This window comes from Ammospiza nelsoni, chromosome 23 (genome assembly GCF_027579445.1).
Source record: "Ammospiza nelsoni isolate bAmmNel1 chromosome 23, bAmmNel1.pri, whole genome shotgun sequence".
In the NCBI taxonomy this organism is placed as follows: domain Eukaryota; kingdom Metazoa; phylum Chordata; class Aves; order Passeriformes; family Passerellidae; genus Ammospiza; species Ammospiza nelsoni.
This window is the reverse complement of record NC_080655.1, coordinates 6,574,871-6,595,819: the sequence shown is the minus strand read 5'-3', so window position 1 is coordinate 6,595,819 and position 20,949 is coordinate 6,574,871. Positions and strand designations below refer to the sequence as shown.

The following is a 20,949-nucleotide window of genomic DNA, read 5'->3' as shown; positions in this document are numbered from 1 at the left end:
GGAACAGATATCCACATTCCTGGAAGTCTTCACCAGGGCTTGGAGCAGCCTGGGCTAGCGAGAGGTGGAACAAGATGAGCTTTAAGGTCTCCTCCAATCCAAACCATTCCATGCTGATTCTTGGTGGGAGCAGAGGGGGAGCTGATCCCGTGTCAGACTGCACCCACACATTGCTGCCACTGGGCTTTCATTCCAGTCCAGGGCTGCAAACAAACCCCTCCCCAGCCCGGGCCCTCAGCCCCAGGCGCAGTCAGAGGCAGGGCCAGGCTCTGATGTCGCTGATGTTTTATTGCTTGCTCGGTGTCACGGCTGAGCACGGCACGGGCGGGACTCGGGCACCGGGGCCTCTCTGCAGAGCCAGGGAGTGCCCCCCCCGTGCCCCCTGCCCCAGCAGGACCCCACGGGGACAAGGCTGGGACCCCCCGGCTGTGGGGAGCGCCGGGGCAGGGCAGGAGGGGCTGGTGCTGCCAAGCAGCGGTGGCAGGGGGTGACAGGGGGTGGCAGGGGGTGACAGGGGGTGACAGGGGGGCACTCACTGCGGCGTGGGGCGGGCAGCGCAGGACAGCCCTGGGCGAGGGCAGGGCTCAGCCCTGGGGCTCACTGCGAGTGGATCAGTGCCCCGGCGCCCTGCCCGAAGCCAAAGCCCTTGGGACCGAAGTTCTTGGCGTAACAACCTGCACAGGATGGAAGGGAGACACGGGTGAGGCTGGCACAGGAGCGGGTCCCTCCAAGGGGCACACCCTGCCTGGCCACGACAAGGTTTGCCAGATTTGTTGGGCAAACAGAGGCCCTGGCTCAGCAGGAAATTCCCCAGCTCTGTGGCTGGCACAGTCTGTCCTGAAAGCAGCTGCTGGGCCACCCCTTCCCAGCCTCCATCCATCCCCCTGGGGCCTTTCACCCCCACCCCTTCCCAACCTCCATCCATCCCCCTGGGTCCTTTCACCCCTTCCCAACCTCCATCCATCCCCCTGGGTCCTTTCACCCCCATCCCATCCCCAACCTCCATCCATTCCCCTGGGGCCTTTCACCCCTTCCCAACCTCCATCCATCCCCCCTGGGTCCTGTCCCCCCAGCCCTCAGAGCCCAGGAGAAGCCAGCAGGGAAGGTGGGGCTCACCTTTGCAGTAGATCTCCCCATCTTTGTCTGCCAGGGTGGTGGACTCCAGGCTTTTGCCACACTTGGCACAGCGGAAGCAGGACTTGTGCCAGGACTGTGGGACAGGAGCAGAGCCCAGTCAGAGCCCAGGGACAGCACAGCCAGGCTCTGGTACCAGCCAGGCTCCCTGCCCTGCTGCTGATCCAAAGGGGGTGGCAAAGAGCTCTGAACAGGATCAAAGCTTTTCCCTGGAAAGCACTCCCAGTCCCACAGGGAAAATACAGAGAGGAAACATCAGGTGTGGGCACTGCTCCTGTGCTGATCTGGCTGTGGAGACCTTTTTGCCAACACTAAGAAGTCACTTGTGCAGTAATTTCTACAATAATTTCTCCCCTCTTTGGGGACTGCCCTCTCTTAACCAGTGAGATAAATCCCCCCATTGTCCAGCTGAAACCCACGACTGGGTTGGCAGCAGGGATGGGACAACTGCCCCACACAACCACAGCTCCAAGGAAGGCAGAAAACAGAGAGGAAAAATGCCAAAACCAGACAGTGTTTAAAAATAACCCCCCATGGTTCCAGCAGTCCTCTGGAGATAAATGAGCTCACAGCCTTCAGGCAGACCTTAAGTAGCCAGAGCTGCTCACCGAGGAATTTAAACAAACACTTGGGAAAACATGAAACCTTTTTTGGAAGAAAATGTGAAATTCATGGGCTGGAGGAGGAGGTATGGGATGCAGTCATCCAGCAAACATTAGCACATGAAATACATGCTCTGGAATCCTCTGTGGGTCTACTTTGATGTAATTGCTTCACCAACTTTGGTTCTCAGTAAACATTGGGGCCAGAAGCTGACCAGGAAGCCCAGATCATGGTTTTAAGGGTAAATTCAGCTCCTGACCCTGGGCTGACCCCCAACGTGTCCATCACAAGCCAGCTGGGGGGTGATGATGCTGAGGGGCCCCTTCCTTCTGTTGACCCCCTCCTTGTTCTGGGGACACAGGAAAAGCACAAAGCCCCAGGGAGTGAAGCCTCATCACAAGGGAGGCTGTCCCAGCATGGCCACCCTGTCCCCATGGCACAAAGCCTGGCAGCCTGGCCTAGTATCCCTGACAGGCCCTGCATGTGCCTGACCTTGTGGGGAGGGCAGCTCCAGGCAGGGGCCTCATCTGGGGTCCCAGGGCTGACAGGGCAGAAGGGATCCCCAGGCCTTGCAGAGGAGCTGGGCTGGCACCAGGTCACAGCTCAGGGTGCAAAGAACCCTGGTGAAGGGATGAGCTTGGCACAGGGGTGCCAGGGCTGTGACAGAGACCTTCACACCAAACCTGAGCTGACCCAGCCCCACCAGAACAGCCCCAGGACCATCCACCAAACCCATGGCCACACTCCAGCACCCTGCCCGAGCTGTGGGCAGTGCTGACCACTGGAATTCACTGCCTGCCCCAAAGCCTGGCCACAGCATCCTGGCCTGTGGCACAGAGGGGAGAAAGAGGCACCTTTGAGTGACCAGGGACACTGGCCATGGCACATGTCACTGCTCACCCTTCCAGCACATCACACAGGATGTCCACTGTGGCCTCTCCTGAGCAGGGCCAGAAATATTTAACATAAAATGTATTTGTCCCCCATCTACCAGTCTGTGAGAGCTGCAGCCTGGACAGCCTGGCTTCCAGGCATGCCAACATCTCCTCTTGGTGCCAGGCTTCCAGGTGAACATGGCATTAGAGCCAAGCTCAGCCCTGGAGGGCAGGTCCAGACCCCCTCTGAAGTGTCCTTGCCATGCAGCACACTGTGCCCCATGCCAACCATCCCTGTGCCCCATACCCACCATCCCTGTGCCCCCAATCCCTATTTCCCCATCCCTGTGCCCCCATCCCCGTTACCTTCCCAGCTCCGATGACCTTCTCGGCTGCGTACACGGCCTGCCCACAGCGGGGGCACCCGTCAGATCCTCCCACCTTCTGGGCCATCCTGGCTGCGTTGGGGTTCATGGGTCGGTGGGGCTGGCCCCTGTGGGTGGCAGGGAGCTCATGATCAGGGATGCAAGGTGGATCCCAAATCCCAGCCCAGTTTGTAAGGGGACTTCCAGAACAGTGAGCCCCATGGAAAGTTCAGCCTGGGGGAGGGAGTGGGCAGTGTGCTCAGGCAATGGGGACATGTCCCATCCCATCCCAGCCACCAAACAGGGTCCAGTGGGATTCCCTGGAGCAGCAGAGGGGCCAGGCAGCCCATGGACACTGCTGGGAGCTCAGCACAGGCTGCACCACAGCCAAGCACCACGGGACAGGTGTAGGGAGAAGGTGCCCACAGCCCCAGTGTTGAAAACTGTAGCCATGCTATTTTCTGAAAAATCCTTTCCTTAGGATTTTTTCTCCTGAGAAGCTGAGAGGCATCAGGAACAGCACGTAAACAATGATTATCTGCTGCTGTGGAATCCAACAGGCGGATCTGTGATTGGTCTCATGTGGTTGTTTCTAATTAATGGCCAATCACAGTCCAGCTGTATGGACTGTCTCAGTCAGCCTTTGTTATTCATTCTTCTTCTATTCTTAGCCAGCCTTCTTGTGAAATCCTTTCTTCTATTCTTTTAGTATAGTTTTAATATAATATATATCATAAAATAATAAATCAAGCCTTCTGAAACATGGAGTCAGATCCTCATCTCTTCCCTCATCCTGGGACCCCTGTGAACACGGTCACAGGGAACTTCCAGAACAGTGAGCCCCATGGAAAGTTCAGCCTGGGGGCTGTGTGCTGGGAGGGCTGGGCAGCGTGCTCAGGCAATGGGGACATGTCCCATCCCATCCCATCCCATCCCATCCCATCCCATCCCATCCCATCCCATCCCATCCCACACACCAAACAGGGCTCAGTGGGATTCCCTGGAGCAGCAGAGGGGCCAGGCAGCCCATGGACACTGCTGGGAGCTCAGCAAAGGCTGTACCACAGCCAAGCACCACGGGACAGGTGTGGGGAGAAGGTGCCCACAGCCCCAGTGTGGAAAACAAGGCTCCAACTCACTCTTCATATTTGATTCCCAGGGACTCTCCCCTGTCCGTGCTCAGGGTCCCAGCTCCCTGCCCGTAGCCGTAGCCCTTGGGGCCGTACTTCTTCCCGTAGCAGGATTTGCAGTAGATCTCCTCACCGTGCACGGCCACGGTGGTGCTGTCCAAGTTCTTCTTACAGACCACTGGAACAGAGGGGAGGGAGTGGCATCAGCCTGCTCCTGCAGAGCTCCTAATGAGCTGCGGAAAACAAGCCCTCACAGGGACAGCAGAGCTCTCAAGGAGCAGGGAGAGCCTCGCCAGGATCCAGCTGCAGGGAGCACATGCAAACCAGGCAGATAAGGATCACAACAAGAGCGGTGTCTGGCTTTAAAAGGAAGCAACCATCAAAGCCAACAGGGTGATACCAAGGGAAGGAAAGCTCCCTTAACCCTCTGGGCGCTGCTCTCCTGCAGCTGCATTGAAACCATGGGGGTGAATTTTCCCTAGGAATCACTGGGGATGGATGTCCTAGCCCCACGCCTTATCCACTGCAAATCCACAGCAGGAAGCACTTGGGGCAGAGAAATGTGAGCAAATGTGGTTTTGATGGTGTTTGGATGGACCAAGAGCCATCCCAGAGCAGCCCTGTGGCCATTGCCACACCCGAGGCACTGCAAGGGCTTCACACATTGGGCACAGTCACCTGTCCAGAGCTGAAAGGCTCCCCTGACACCTCAGCCCTGGGTCTGGGGTGGGCATGGGGGGTCTCAGGTGAGGAACACTAACCCAGCCGGGTGTTTGAGCCCTGGGGGTCCATGTGGGATGCAAGATGGGACTGGAGGAGATGGCAGCCAGGCTCAGGGGCCCTGCTAAGCCCACCCAGAGCTTGAGCTTGAGCTTGGTGCTGGGCTCAGGCCTTCTCTTGATTTTTAGGTTTCCATAGAATCAGAGACTGGTTTGGGTTGGAAGGGATCTTCAATTCGGATTATTTGATTCCAACCCCCTGCCATGGACACTTTCCACTATCCCAGGTTGCTGCAAGCCCTATCCAAGCTGGTCTTGAACACTTCCAAGGATGGAGCAGCCACAGCTGCTCTGGGAAGCAATGTTCCACCACCCTGAGTAAAGAATTACTTCCTTATATCTAATCTAAACTTTCTCCCTTATATCTAGATTGTTCCTCTTTCAGTTTTAAAACATCCCCCATTACCCAGTCATTATCTGCCTGCGTTTAAAGTCACTCTGCCTCTCTTTTATAACCCCCATAAGGTCCTGGAGTACCAGCTCCTGTCCCAGCTCTGCCCACAGCTGCCCTGTTCCTTCCCAGCCCTTCTGAAACCCTCTGTGTTGTGAGTAGAACAGCTGCCCATTTTTTAAGAGTTCATAGGTTGGGATAGTTGCTGCCAGGGTGGAGTTCTAACTGTTTGTTGTTGTAATCACCTTTTTCGTTAACTACCTGTCGTTGATGGTTAAGAATTCCCCCTTTTGTCGGGTGGCACCTGCTGCTTCCAGGAGGATGGCACTGGATGGTGAAGAGCAGGGGACATTGGGGCTGGCATGCAAATGAAGAAACCCTTCACCAAACCTAGCAAAAACCCCTAAAAACAACGAGCCAACATGGAATTGATGGATCAAAGTGATGTCTACACATGAGGAACACAATCCAGTATCCACTAAGACCCTTTTTACCTCTCACCCAACCCGAAAGATGTTGGCTGGACAGAGGACCTCAAATGTCAAACCCAAAAATTGGGACTCTCCTGATGCTCTGGTGAGGATGGAAACCCAGCTCTGCCTGCAGACACAGCTGCACTCTTCCTCCTCTTCCATGCCCCTCCCGGGAGCAGCAGCGGCGGCATAAGCGTGACCTGTCGGTTCATCCCACGGGAGCTGATTTTTAACAAAGGCATTAAAAAGAAGAAGGATCTCCTGCCCTGTTTATTTCACTCTGCCAGGCAGAGCAGGCCCCAGCACCCAGGCTGCAGGTGCTGCCCCGTGTCCCTGTGCCCTGTGCAGGGTGGCACCCCGGGGGCAGAGTCTGCAGCGCTGGCAGCCAGCCCCACACACATCCAGCTGCAGCTGCCACAGCTCCCCCAGCCTGCTCTCCACGCCTTAAATGTCGAGGCTTCCAGAAGCTTCTGGGCCAGCAGAGCAGCTCCTGGGCCTTTCCCAATATCACAGGAATGCAAACAGAGCAGAGTTCTCCCCTTGGAGCCGCACAAACTGAGCGGGGGCAGAAGGCAGCCCTCGCATGACTAAATACAGCCAGGAGAACCCTGTGTGCCTCTGCTGGGCCAAGGAGGAGGAAAGGGAAGCATCTCCTGCCATCTAAGGAGGCTCTGGCAGAGTCCTCCCCTGGCTACATGCCCTGACCACAGCAGGAGCTGGGATGGAGAACAGATCCCTGCTGGGAGAGACCAGAGCAGGGAACTGACTGCAAAGCTGCTCCTGGGCTGCTCCTGGGCTCCCTGCATTGCCCTGCAGCGACACTGCTCAGCCACACCATCGGGAAGGAATTTGGGCACTTTCGGTGGCATTTCAAAGGGTTTTGTGTGAGCTTTGCCCGGGGGCAGCAGTGAATGGTCTCGGTGGGATCTGGATGGATTTGGAGCTTCGGCCCAACCTTTCACAGTCCCTCATCTGTACTCTCAGAGCTTTGAGAGGCAACAGAAAAATTTCTTACCCAGCCCCCGGGTTTGTGCATTGCAGAAATTCCAGGGCACTGCACTCAGGAGTTAAGGACCCTTTGTTTTTCTAAGAGCAGCTGAGCTGCTCCCAAAACAATTAAACAAGAGCTGCCTCTGCTTTCCAAGGCCATGGGGCTCATTCCAGCTCGTTTCTGCTGCACTACCCAGGCAGCTGGACCACGGCCAGGAGTCAATCACCAAGCTGCTCCCTGAGCTCTAATGCACTGTGGTAGGCTTGGCTCCTTTTAGATGATGTTTTTGGCAGATCTGGTTGAAGTATTTGTTATTCTCCCCTAAAGATAATGGTTTTAAGTTCCTTGATGGGGCCCAAATGCAGCACTGGGGAACAGGCTGGGAATGCAGGAGCTCAGGAGCACCATCCACAGCCTGGGAACAGATTGGGAACAGTGGGCAGCAGGGTGGGCTGGCACACGAGGCACAGCCTGGCAGGGGAGCCACAGCCAGGACAGGCAGAGCTGCTGGGTACATGTGGAATGGCAAAACAAATGCCTGCAAAGCACAGGGACAGCAGCCCTGAGCCCAGGACCCCTCCCTGGGCATTTGCTTCCACGATCACACACAGGGCACCTTCCTCCCCTCTCTGGCTGTGTATTCCCTCCTGGAAGAAATGCCTTGGACCTCATTCCATGGCTCTGGAGGCCTGCCCAGCGTCCCATGGCATTTCCCTGACAAACAGCTGTGTGCACAAGGGGTGAGGGCAGCACTCCCACCCTCCTTATCTGAGGCTAAAACACAAACAGGATTTCCTTCTGCAGAGCAGCTGCCATACTGTCGCCCTCATCCTGCCCAGGAAACGCCTCAACAATTCCCTCTGAGCCCTTCCAGCCAAAGCAGGTTTGCAGCCTGGAAACTGCCCCAGATGGGAGCTCGTGGCCATGCTGCAGGGAGCACAGGCACAGCAGCAGCTCCTGTGCCAGCTGTGCCCAGCCAGGCTGGACAGGTCCTGAAGCCAGGCTGGGTGGGCACAGGGGCACCACAGGCGTCATCCCATGAGGGCCCTGGAGTTTCCTGCTGGAAGGGATCAGCTCCAGAGTGTGCCTTGTTTCCAGATGCCACCTCTGCTTGCTGCCCCCATGGCAAAGACCCCAGCTGTGCTCCCTGCTGTGATGGGATGCTGAGGGGCACTGGGAGCAGCTGAGGGGACATTAAACCTCAGTGGGGCCCTGCTGCAAGGCCAGCCTGGAGATGCACTTCTGCTGCTCAGTGACAGATCAATGTCTCAAGGAGCCATCGCAGACACAGACAACGTGTGTGCTCCTGTCCACAGGATTCCAGAGAGGTTTGGGTGGGAAGGGACCTTAAAACTCATCTTGTCCTACCCCTGCCATGGGCAGGGACACCTTCCACCAGCCCAGGCTGCTCCATGCCCCATCTCCTGTAGGCACAGGAGAACCACTGGTTCTGATAGGTGACAGCCTCCAGGGACAGAGGACAGTGATCTGGTACCACACAGGCTGAGGACACTGCTCACTTTTGAATCGAACCTCTTGTGGCCCCTCTGGATTCCCCAGGTTTAAGGAGCTGCTCTCAGCACTGCAACACCACCAGCTATGGGATCCCCAAAGGCAGGGAGGGGGTCTGGGGATTGCAGCAGGACCCCAGCAGCATCTGTAGGATCCTGCAGAGGGGGCAGAGGAAGGGGCTCAGCACTGCACCACCTGCGGCCAGGTCCTGCCCTGCTGCCCCTCCCCAGAGGTGGCACTTGGGTCCAAACACAGCCCAGAGACACCCTCAGTGACAGGGGATCTGCAGACAGGCTGGGGTGATGCTCCAGCACTGCTCAGGACGCTTTCCATCAGCACCAGGGCCAGGACAGGATCTCCTCCCCATTATCCCCTCAGACATGAGGAGATTCCATGGCAGCTCCCCAGGCTCAGCCACATTTAGTGTGGCACAGGCACGGAGCAGGCCAGAGGCAGCCCCTCCTGCAGCACTGCATGGCATGTGCCACCTCCTGCCCTGCCACCACTGCTGGGACCCTCCTGCCACCCCCTGGCTCCTGCTGCAGTCCTGAACATCTGGACACAGAGCAGGGGACCCAGCCTGGCCCTTCCCTGGGGGAAGGGAAGGGAAGGGAAGGGAAGGGAAGGGAAGGGAAGGGAAGGGAAGGGAAGGGAAGGGAAGGGAAGGGAAGGGAAGGGAAGGGAAGGGAAGGGAAGGGAAGGTACTCACTGCACAAGAAGCAGGACTTGTGGAAGCTGTTGCCTTCACACTGCACCTCCTCAGCGAAGTACACGGCCTTCTGGCACACCCCACACTTCTTCCCTCCTCCCCAGTTTGGCATCCTGCAGGGGAAAGCAGAGTCAGGAGCAGGGCCAGGGCTCTGTGGGGCCGGGATGGGGCAGCCAGAGGAGGCCTGGAGCTCCAGCACCTTCCCACAGGTGCAGAGAGCGCCCACAGTGTCTGCAGGGGCACACAGTGCAGGGAATGAGATCCCCAAAGGCAGGGAAGGGCAGAAGCATTGGAACTCAGGGCCCCAGCAGTGCCAGCTGCAGCCCAGGGAGCACTGGTCCTGTCTGCCAGGGGCAGCAGAAATCCTGCCTTGGAGCTGTGGGACCTCACAGCTCCTGGCAGTGGCAGGAAAAGGGGGGAGCAGCACAATGCTGGGACAGAGCACCCACAGAGCCACCCAGGTCACAGCCCTGCTGCCACCCCTGCCATGGCCAGGGTGACTGTCACCTTGGTGCTGCAGTGACAGAGCTGCTGCTGCCCTGGACAGTCCCAGCTCCTCCTCCCTGACCAAGCTCAGGCACTGCAGGGCAGGGCACAGCCGGGGCTGCCCCTGGCACCACCAAAGCCCAGCTCTGGCACAGCTCCCACAGCACCACCAGCTCCTGCCTGACCAGAGCCTCCCTCCCAGGCACTCCCTGCACTCTCAGTCTCCCCCAGGTCTGCAGGCAGAGTCACAGCCTGGAAAACCTGAAAGCAAGAAGATAGAGCAGAGCAAAGACCTGAGCTCCAGCCTAAAGCACCATCCAGCTCCTCAGCAGGCTGTAAATGCTTCTATTTCTCTTCTCATTCCTAAACTGTGTCTGATGAGACACCATCAAGAGGCCCTTGGATCTGCAGATAACCCCAAAATACTGTCAGCTGCTTACAGGAGCAGCAGAGCTCCAGCCCAGAGGGGCCCTGACACTTGTCAAGACCATAAACCTTGAAATATTCACACAACAAAGTCCTGCAAGGAGATTCTGAGGGAGCCAGGCTCACTGAGCGTGGCCAAGAGGAAGCCAAGAAGGATCAAACACCAGGGGTTGCTACAAAGACAATAAAACACTTTTTGGAGGGGCCCATGACACAAGCAAGGTCAATAGGCACAAGCTACAGCCTGAGAGGTCTCCAGGGGCCTCTTTCCATCAACACCTCTGGAATTCCATCCTGCTCCCCTCTGGGGACAGGCAGCACAAGTCACCATGTGCTTCCTGACCCCTGAACAGCTAAAGCAGGGCAGGGGTCTCCAAAACCAAACCCCACTTTCACAGTACAAGATTTGCCAGCCCACCATGAGGGTTGGATCTCATCACCCCCCTCAGCTCAGCTGTGTGGAGATGAGGGAGGGAGCAGGGTCTGCAGGGACACCAGGAGCCCCCATTGCAGCAGATCCTGGGTCACCTCCAGCCCCCAGTCCCTGTGGCTGTCCCAGCTGGGGCGGTGGGAGCTGAGCCCTGCAGGGCTGGGGCTGTGCAAGCCCCAAGCAGAGATGGGGAGCACCAAGGGCTCACAGGCACAGCAGGATCCCTGCACCTCCCAGGCCAGGGGGAGTGAAGATCTGCCCTGTGTGAGAGCATTTTGTCAGGAAAAGGGAAACTGATCCCAGCCTGGCTACCAGGGCAGGGTCAGAACCGACCCCACTGTACCCTGGGCACAGCTCCCAGGTGCCCAGAGGGTCTCAGGGCAGGACAGACAGACAGAGGAGGGGAGGGCAGGGCTGGGGAGGCTGTGCTGGTCCCCGGGATGCTGGAGCGTGTCTGGGCTGTGCTCACAGCAGCTGGGAAGTCTCCTCTCCACAGGCTGGGCTCCCCACCGTGCCAAACCCCTCCCTTCCAGCCTGATCCTCCCAGTCCCAGCCTTTGGATTGCCTTAAAAGGACACAGGCTGCTCTCTGCTGCTGTTTCCCCTCCATCAGGACAGCCTGACCTGGCTCGGGAGTTTCCTTGGAGAGCAGAAACATCCAGCAGCACCCTGAGCCCTGCATGGGCTGGGAGCTCACAGCCCCTGTGTCAGATCCCAGTCAGGAATGACAGACACATCGCTGGCAGACCCCATCTCTGGGATTGCCAGCCCTGCTTTTGGGGCAGCCCAGAGCCAGGACATCCACAGCTGCACCCCATGGTGTGGGAGCAGCTGCTCCCTTTGCCTCCACAGCACGTTTGTTCCCCTCAGAGCAGCAGCACTGAAGGAAGATGTGGTATTCAAACTCTCTGAACTTGGTTTGTCCTGAACACCAAGGCTACCCTGAGATCAGCAGTGGGGACACCTTCCCCTGAGCTGCCTGGAAGCCTAAAGGAGGAGAAAATCTGATTGTGAGTGAAGCTCACCTGATATTTGCCACAACAGGAGCCCCAGCCCTTTTGCTGCTGCTGATTTTCCTCAATCCACCACGGGAAGGCTGCAGGTGCCTCCACTCAGTTTAAATGATGTGATTAAACGTGATTTGAGCAGGTGACTCTCACCATGCAGCACAAACAGAGCCCCAGCAAAGTCACATCCCAGCAAAACCTCCTGGCACACACCAGGATGGATTTTCTGAGGGCAGAGACCATGGAAATCAATCCTGGGGATCCCTGTGAGGGCTCACAGCCAGACACAGAGAAAACATGAGATAAGATTTAAGTTGCTGAGAATTCCCTGTTAATCCACAATAAACCACCCCCACGTGCTGTGAGCCCAGCAGGCCACACACAGCCCAAATCTGTGCTACAGGCTTTCAGCAGCAGCAAAAAAAGGGATAGGAAATGCCTGCTCTGGGTGCCTGAACCTGACCAGCCACGTCCTCACAACTGCCATCCAGACAGATCCTCCCTCCCAATTCCCTGAGGAATGGCCACTCAAGATATGTCAGAGTGTTTACATCCCTTCAACATTATTTTCAGAATGCTTTGCATATTTTGCCCAATTGCAACACTTGGTCACCACAGTCACACTTCTCCAAGTCACTCTGTGCCCCGTGCAAAATAAGGAACAGGAGGTGACAATCCCAGAGCCAATGACCTCACTGAGCACAAGCAAGGGGCTGCCAAAACAAACCAAGATTATTCCCCTTCCTCCTGCAGCTCCACAACTCCCAGCAAACACACCCAGAGCTCTACAAACACCACTCTCAGTGCCAAGCAGGGCTTGGCCATGGAGCCACTCCATTATCCACCACAGATAAGGGAAGAGGCCCCAAACCAAGATCCCATCCTTCAGCAGCAGCTGCACCGTGGGGAGCACAGACAAGGGAGGCTTGTGCAGAACCAGCCAAGGCTGACCCCAGTTCCAGAGTGTGATGTTGCAGCAGTCCAGCTCTCCAGCAAAGACCAGCTTGGATGGAGCCTGGAGCAACCTGAGATGGTGGAAGGTGTTCCTGCCTATGGCAGGGGTGGCACTGGGTACCCTTTGAGGTCCTTCCAACCCAAACCTGGCTGTGGCTCTATGAAATCCAGGCTCAGGCTCATACACGTTTCAGAGGTGCTGTGTCACAGACAACTTTTATGGAAAATCCTTTCCTTAGGATTTTTCCTCCTGAGAAACTGAAAGGCCTCAGGAACAAAATGTAAACATTGATTATCTGCCGCTGTGGAATGCAACAGGTGCATCTGGGATTGGCCCATGTTGGATGTTTGTAATTAATGGCCAATCACAGTCAGCTGGATTGGACAGAGAGCCGAGCCACAAACCTTTGTTATCATTCTCTGCTATTCTATTCTGAGCTAGCCTTCTTGTGAAATCCTTTCTTCTATTCTTTTAGTATAGTTTTAATATAATATATATAATAAAATAATAAATCAGCCTTCTGAAACATGGAGTCAGATCCTCATCTCTTCCCTCATCCTCAGACCCCTGTGAACACGGTCACAGTGCTGTGCTGCACCAGCCTGGGAGGCAGGGTAAGCCACACTGAACACCCAGGCATAAACCAGCATGGATCCAGGATGTCCTGGTGCTCTGGGATGTCAGCACTGGCTGTAAGAGGAAGCAGTGAGCTGCTGCAGCCATCAGGCAGCACAAACACACTCATCCTCTTTTTCAGTGTGCTCCTGTCACTGCCCCCAGAGCTGACACCTCAGCCCTGCCATCCTGAGGGCAGCTGGGTGGGAGCTGCTGGAGCTGAGCAGGGCCTGTGGCTGTGGGGATGCAGCTCCATGGGAGCACTCAGGGCAGGGCAGGACCTCCTGTCACTCCAGGAACATCCCTGCAGCCACCAGGATGTCAGCTCAACCATCCAACCTTCTGCTATAGCTGGACAATCTCCCTGTGTCTGTGCCCTACTAAAATCCTACAGTAAATAATGGCAGAACAATCACTTTGTGCTTGGAGATCACTGAGGAACAGCAGACTTGTACTGACCCATATAAAAAGTTCTTTTTTTCCAAATGAGAGCATTAAAACAAGTGAATGACAGAAGAGCACCATCAGTGATACACAAAATTCACTCCTAAGCATGTTCATAGCAGTCCAGGCAGAATTAATCCATGCCCTGGGCAAGGGAGAAGTCAAAGGGGAGGAAGCCACAGCAGGAGCCCCAAGCCCAGAGGTCTGAGTAGAGCCTTCCAGTTTAGAGAGCAGCTGGCATGGCCATAAAATGGGCAGAAATTTGAAGCAAGAGGGACCCAGACAGATGAGACGTGGGCAGAGCAGAGAGGAAGCAGCTCCCAGGGACAGAGCAGGGAACATCCCCTGGGAAAGCCCCAGGACAGAGCAGGGAACATCCCCTGCTCTGGGGATGTGGCACCAGGGGCTCAGCATGGGCACCTGCAGTCAGAGCCATGGGGACCCTGCCCCAGGCAGCCAGGAACTGTCCCAGGGCAGCTTCCCCATCACCTGGGCACAGCTGGGGACAGCTCTACAAGGGGCAAGATAGAGCTGTCCCCTTGTCCCTGCCGTGTCATGGGCTGGGAGGAGCAGCAATGTGAGCAGACTCTGGGCCACCCACAGCATAAACAAGGATAAGTGAAGGTCATGTGTGACCTAGTGATGTTGAACTGGTGAGCAAGAGAACGGGGACCTGAGGCTGCTGAGCTCAGAGACATGGAAAACCACTGGGAATTACCAGGGAGAAATCACAGAACTGCCCCAGGAGATGCAGCTGGATCACATCATGCCCCTGATGCCTCTGAGGGCTTTGCTGGGATAGGAGGGAAGAAGTCAAGAGACTCTGAGCTCGAGAGTGATGCTCACACGTGGCTCATCTGCTCTATGACTCCAAGAGCAGTCAGGCCTGACTCCAGCAGCAATCAAATGATTCTGCCACCAAGGCAGCCTCAGGTTGTGCAGAGCAGGGGCCTGAGAGAGGCCAGCACAGAGCTGAGCCCCCGGCCAGACACAGCTCTCACAGCCACGGGCCCCTGCCTGCACACACAGCTCCCAGGTTTGGCTTACAGAGAACTCACAGAACTCACAGAATCACCAGGCTGGAAGAGACCTTCAGATCATCCAGTCTAACCCTTGCCCTAACACCTCAACTAACCCTGGCACTGAGTGCCACATCCAGGCTTTGTTAACACACCCAGGGATGGTGACTGCACCACCTCCCCGGGCAGGCTTTATCACTCTCTTCAGAACTTCACCAGAACTTTATCACTCTCTCATAAAAAACTTTTTCCTGATATCCAACCTATATTTCCCTTGGCGCAGCTTGAGATTGTGTCTCTTTAGAAGCAGGGTTCTCCATGAAATCCCAACTTGATCCAGAACAAAAGCAACAGCATTTTCAGGGGTGCTAACAAAAGCTCCTGACTCCCACAGGGATCAAGATCCATCACTGGACTGAGCCCACTTGAGCTTCCCCAAAGCCCTGAAATGCCCCAGTTGGTCGCATCCTCCCCTTCCAGGAGCAGGGGGCTGAGCTCAGACGCTCTCAGGCACTGCCAACCTGCCTGGAGAGCCCCTGATCCAGGGGACAGCAGAGGCTGGCACAGAGCCCGTGCCCCACTGGAGCAGCACAGCCCTGAGCTCTTGGGAAGGGGTGAATCCTCCCCAGGGCCCAGTGCACCCTGCCAGCCTCACCCCCAGCAGAACAACTGAACATCCTGAGCTGGAACAGATCCACAAAGATCACACCCAACCCCTGCCCTGCACAGACATCCCCAAATCCCACCCTGGGCATCCCTGGCAGCGCTGCCCAAACACTCCTGGAGCTCTGGCAGCCTCGGGGCTGTGCCCATTCCCTGGGGAGCCTGGGCAGTGCCAGCACCCTCTGGGGGAAGAACCTTCCCTGATACCCAGCCTGACCCTGCCCTGACACAGCTCCAGTCCTGTCTCATCTCACAGAGAGCAGAGATCAGAGCTGTCCCTCCGCTGCCCCTCAGGGGGAAGCTGCAGACCCCGGGGAGCTCTGATCTCAGGCTGCTCTGCTCCAGCAGGATCAGACCAAATGAGCACAGTTGCTCCTTGCAGGGCTTCTCCTCTCACCCTTCCCCAAGCTCCAGAGCCACGAGGAGCAGCCTGGCTCAAACCCAGTCTCACCCTTTACACTATTTTAACACTGGCCCTTTCTCATGCAGGCAAAGACAGAAGATCTGACACAGGAACTTGGCAGAACCCGAGGCTTTGCCCAGTGCTCCTGAACCCCCTCCCACGGGCTGAGGGCTCTGAGGCTGAAAAGCAGCGCCTGGAGCTGTGCTGGAGCCTGTGCCCAGCCCGGTGCCCAGCAGTGCAAATCTCCTCTGCGAGCCGACCCGAGCCCCCAGCAGAGCTGCCCAGGCTCCCTGGCAGTGAGCGGTACCGAGCACCGATCTGATGCAAGAGCTTTGGCTTCCGCATCCCGCCATGTGCGCGGCAGCGCGGGCAGCTCGGGGGGCTCCGTGCCCACCCCGCCGGCACACGGGGGGCTGAGCCCCTCCCAGCCCCGCACCCCCCTGCGGCCCGCGGGGATGGGGCACCCTCGGGACAGGGACAGGGATGGGCAGGGATGGGCAGGGATGGAGGCAGCCCCGGGCACGGCAGGGGAGGCGGAGGCGGCTCCGCTGCGCTCGGCGGGACCCGGCGGCCGCCTCGGCCCCGCACCCACCTGCGGCCGGGCCGGGCTCGGTGTCGGGCTCGGTGTCAGATCCGGGCTCGGTGCCGGTCTCGGTGCTGGGATTCGGTGTCGGTGCCGCTGCCGGTGTCGGAGCCGCCGGGGCCGGCGCCGCTCGGCGCTTTTGTCGCTGGCGGGGCAGGGCGGGCCCGGAGGGCGGCACTGATGTCACGGACCGGGGGGGACGGCACGGCCCGAGCGGCCCCGGCAGCTCCTGAGGCTGCCCGGGAGCCCCATCCCAGCACCCGGGCCGGGATCCTCCGGGTCAGAGCCCCAGGCTGGCTCCGGGCGGCGGGAGCGCTGCCCCATGTTTCGGCGCTGGTTTGTTCTGCTGGGCGGTTTCCTCTAAGTTAAAAGAGTTGCAAGATTGGAGAATGGACAGAGAGCAGCTCTGGGGAGAAGGACATGGGGTGCTGGTGGATCAGGACATGGGGTGTTGGTGGATCAGAAGGACATGGGGGTGCTGGTGGATCAGAAGGACATGGGGGTGTTGGTGGATCAGAAGGACATGGGGTGCTGGTGGATCAGAAGGACATGGGGGTGTTGGTGGATCAGAAGGACATGGGGGTGCTGGTGGATCAGAAGGACATGGGGGTGCTGGTGGATCAGAAGGACATGGGGGTGCTGGTGGATCAGAAGGACATGGGGTGTTGGTGGATCAGAAGCTCAGCCCCAGCCCCGTGCTCTGGCCCCCCAGACCCCCCTGTGCTGGGCTGATCCCCCAGGGGGCAGCAGGGCAGGGGGGGTTCTGCCCCTGTGCCCTGCTCAGGTGAGGCCCCACCTGCAGAGCTGCCCCAGCCCTGGGGCCCAGCACAGGAAGGAGCTGGAGCTGCTGGAGAGAGCCCAGAGGAGGCCACGGAGCTGCCCCAAGGCCTGGAGCCCCTCTGGGGGTGTTCACCTGGAGAAGAGGATTCTCCAGGGAAGTCTTACTGCAGCTTCTCCACAGATAAAAAGGAGTTCATAGGACTTCAGCAAGAATTGTTGTACAATATGGGTAGGTAGACCGTGGCACAGGGTGCCCAGAGAAGCTGTGGCTGTCCCATCCCTGGAAGTGTCCAAGGCCAGGTTTGACAGGGCTTTGAGTAACCTGGGGTAGGGGAAGGTGTCCCTGGCAGGACAGGTGGGACAAGATGGGCTTTGAGGTCCCTTCCAACCAGCCCAGGCTGGGATTATGAGTCTCTCATAACAAATTGCGGAGCAGGGGATGAGGAGAGACTCTCTGGCAATGGCTCCCATGGGAACCCACCACAACAGTGCTGCTCTGGGTGCAGACAGATGGGCTGGAGAAATATGCACAGCCCCAAATTGCACAGGAAAGGCTGCAGAGGTGTTGGGAAAGCACTCCCAGCACAGCTGGAGGACAGGTGGGAGCCTGGCTCCCTGTGAAGGGAGAGCTCTGAGAAGCAAAGAGGCCAAAGCAGTGCAGGAGCAGAGACTCTGCTGCCCTTCCCTGATGTCCCACACACCCCCTGTACCCTCACACGTGTCCCTCTGAGCCCGAACATTCCCAGAGCAGCCTACAGAAAGTGTGGCTGCAGGGCTGCAAAGCTGCTTTTCCCTTTTCCTGCATGTTTTATGCCAGGGCAGTACAGGAGCCCAGGAAGGCCCAGGACCTTATGACAGACAAACAATTCCAAGGCTCCAGGGGATGCTGTTTGCACCCTGAAAGGCTGAGGGTGATCCATGTGTGGCCCTGCAGCCTGACCCCACCCTGAGTGCTCTGTCCATGCTCAGAGCCCTGGCAGGACCCCAGTCCCAGCTGGAGTTTGGCTGTGCCCTCATGTGCTCATCCCTGCTGGATCTGCAGCTTGCCAGGGTGCAAACTCCCATTCTCCATCTTCTCCATCTCCCTGGGAAGCAGTGTCCTGGTTCTGTCCCCCTCTGGCACTCACCTGTGCCTGTGGAGGAGGGCGGGGATGGCAGTGGGACACCCTCCCTGATCCAGCAAAGCCCACACAGCATCAGGAACCAGGTGGCACCAGAAATGGAAAGGATCTCCCCTTTCTTAGGCATTTTTAGTGCTCTGGAAGATTCCAAGAAGATTCCATCCATCAATGTTCTGCTCCCTGGACCTGGAGGTCACCAAAAGGCTCCCACTTCCAGGAGCAGCTGCACAGGAAGCCCCTGCAGGGGAAATCAGGAGAATGGAACAGTTCTGCTGATTAAATGGCTTCCCACCCTGAGCTGCTGCCCTGGCAGCCCTGGGGCTCTGTGCTCCAGGAGGATCTGCCAGCCCTTGCAGCAGGTGAGGCTGGAGAGGAGCTGGATGATGCTCCAGAGTTCCTGATGGCAGTGGCCACGGGCAGGATTGCCAAGGGAGGCCAGGATACCATTGCCAAAGGCTCCCATTGAATTCCTCTCCCTGGGCTGGCCTTTTCTCCTTGACAAAGGGAAGAGGGAACTGAGGAGCAGGCAGCTGACACGAGGAGCTGATGGCCACTCTCTGGGGCTCAGGGACCCTTCCCCACCCCTCTTCTGAGGCACCACAGCTCGCTGGGGCAGGAGCCGGGGAGCCCAGGCTGCTGGAGCTGCTGGGATTGTGCAACTGAAACTGGCAGGAAGGGAGGAGGACTGGGAGGGCAACAAGGAGCTGCTTCCTTTGGACCTGGAAAGCTTTTGGCACCAGATCCCACAGGAATTTTATTGTGAACTCTGGGTGAAGAAATTCCTGGCACAATTGGGGCTATTTCCTCTTGTCCTGTTGCCTCCCACTTGGGAGAAGAGCCAGATCTCCACCTGGCTCCAACCGCCTGTCAGTAGTTGTAGAAAATGAGAAGGTTCTGCCTGAGCCTCCTTCTCTCCAGGCTGAGCCCCCCCAGCAGCTCCCCCAGTCACTCCTGGTGCTCCAGAGCCCTCCCCAGCTCCATTCCCTGGACAAACTCCAGCCCCTCAGTGTCTCTCTCGCCGTAAGGGCCCCAAACTGCCCCCAGGGCTGGAGGTGCCCCAGCAGTGCCAGCACAGAGGGACAGGCATTGCTTCTGCTGGCTGCACCATGGCTGGCACAAGCCAACATGCCACTGGCCTCCTTGCCCACTTGGGCACACTGACCACTCATGTTGAGCAGCTGTCAACCAAAACATCTCCCCCTGCAGCTGCTCCTGGTGGCCATGGATCTCCCACAGGGATCCCAAGGCCGAGTAGAGCATTAGACACATCCCAGAGCTGATGCCACTGCAGCATTTGGGAATAAGCATCCTTTCCCTGGGGTTGGGAAGCCTCTGCAGATGGCTCAGAGGCTGTGTCTAAGGCAGGCTGGAGGAGGTGGTGCTGCAGATGCCAACCTTGGGCAGACCTGCCTCCTCCAGCCTCCATCCCACAGGAGCAAGGCAGGGGCTGCCAGGTTTCAGAGTTTCTCCTACTCCTATTTCTTTTCTCCAGAGGAGGCAGAGCAAGTGGATTAAAAGCTGCCTGTCAGCTTCAGAAAGGTTCCCTGTATCCCCAATTCTACTGTGGAAATGCCATCTCTGGTCTTTGCTCTGAAGATGCCTGAAGGGGACCAGGCTTGTGAAGGACCCCATTGCAGAGGGAGTGGGGCCCAGGCCTGGCCCCTTCCAGCACTGGCTCAGGATGCCTTGTGTGCCCCAGGGACACTCTGAGCTCCTTCAGGGGGTGCAGAGAGCCCAGAGCACTGGCTCAGGATACCTTGTGTGCCCCAGGGACCCTCTCAGCCCCTTCAGGGGGTGCAGAGAGCCCAGAGCCATCCCAGCTCACCCCCAGTGTCTCCCCAGGGGCAGAGTGGTGTCTCTTGGGCTCTGTAACCTGGGGCTGTCCCTCACCTGCTGCAGCCTTCCCATCTCCCCAGCAGAGCCCAGGGATTCAGGAGAGCAGGAGTTTCTGTTCAGGGACTCATAGCCAGGGCAGGGTCAGTCCATTCTTCCAGGGAACAAGGGATGGAACAAGAGGAAGCGATCTCAAGTTTCCCCAGGGAAGGTTCAGGTTGGATATTAGGAAAAACTCAATAGTGCTTTGCAGCTGAGAAACTGCTCAGCACCTGCCAGCCACGTCAGGGAGGAGGAAATGTCCTGCATCTGAGCCAACAGCTGGGTGAAAATGCTCTCCTCTGATAAACATGGTTCATTAAAGTCTAATTGTATCATTAACACACCCCTCCATCCCAAAGGTACCCCTTCTCTCAAAAGTATGACTACCCCTCACTGGGGTGGTTTTTGTGACTCATCTGTAAAAGCAAAGCAATGGAATTTTACACATAAAGGCCTGCACAACTTGAGTCACTCAAGTTCCACCCAAACAGAAATAAACTGATAAAAAGTAAGTTGAGAATGGGGGAGGAGTGAGGGAAGACTCCATGGTTACTGCTGGGCTTAGTCAGTGGGCTGAACCTGCCTTCTTCCCCTTCAGGACCTGTTGGGTAAGAACTGCACTCTGTGCACATTGAATGCTTTAATTGGGGATTAGAGCTTGTCTGGGAATTGCTTTGAACACCTTTATGCAGTCAGATCCTATCAGTGACAAATCCTATCACTGACAGGTGGTAACACAGACAATTCTTGAACTATAACCTCACAGTCTTATATCAATAAAGGGATTTATTCTGTGAACTCTGAGGGTGAGCCCTTCCCCAGCACCGGCTGTCACCAGCAGGAAGGAACACACTCGGTAAGAGGAAGGACCCCTGTGGCATCAGAAAATGGGAAGAGCTGCTGGGGGCTCTCCCTAATGCTGGAGAAGGTCAGTGGCGCCACCAGGATCCAGCAGGATGGCCTGGGGAGGCTCCTGATGGGACACTGACAGACTGCTCAGGCACAAGGCTTGGCTCTCCAGGGGCACTGAGACAAATTAAACACCGAGGGTGTCTTGGTTTGGAAAGACAGGAGTCTGCCAAGGAAGGCAGGAGCCTCCCCTGAAATGGAGAGTGTAAACCTGCTCCCTCTGAATTGCTGTAAATTTTAAATTTAGGGGCTCTCAGGTAAAAAATATGGGA

The 20,949-nt window shown here is 57.3% G+C and overlaps 1 protein-coding gene across 1 annotated transcript; it reads right to left on the bottom strand.

Moving 5' to 3' along the window:
- Positions 1-270: 270 nt before the first annotated feature.
- CSRP1 (cysteine and glycine rich protein 1) lies at positions 271-16,154 on the bottom strand. The gene is made up of 6 exons (XM_059487857.1): positions 16,002-16,154; positions 8,963-9,075; positions 4,117-4,285; positions 2,979-3,105; positions 1,117-1,210; positions 271-674 (listed from the first exon to the last, which is right to left on the bottom strand). Exons 2-6 carry the CDS (start codon positions 9,072-9,074, stop codon positions 598-600), a joined length of 579 nt encoding a protein of 192 aa, XP_059343840.1. The 5' UTR covers position 9,075; positions 16,002-16,154; the 3' UTR covers positions 271-597.
- Positions 16,155-20,949: the final 4,795 nt, after the last annotated feature.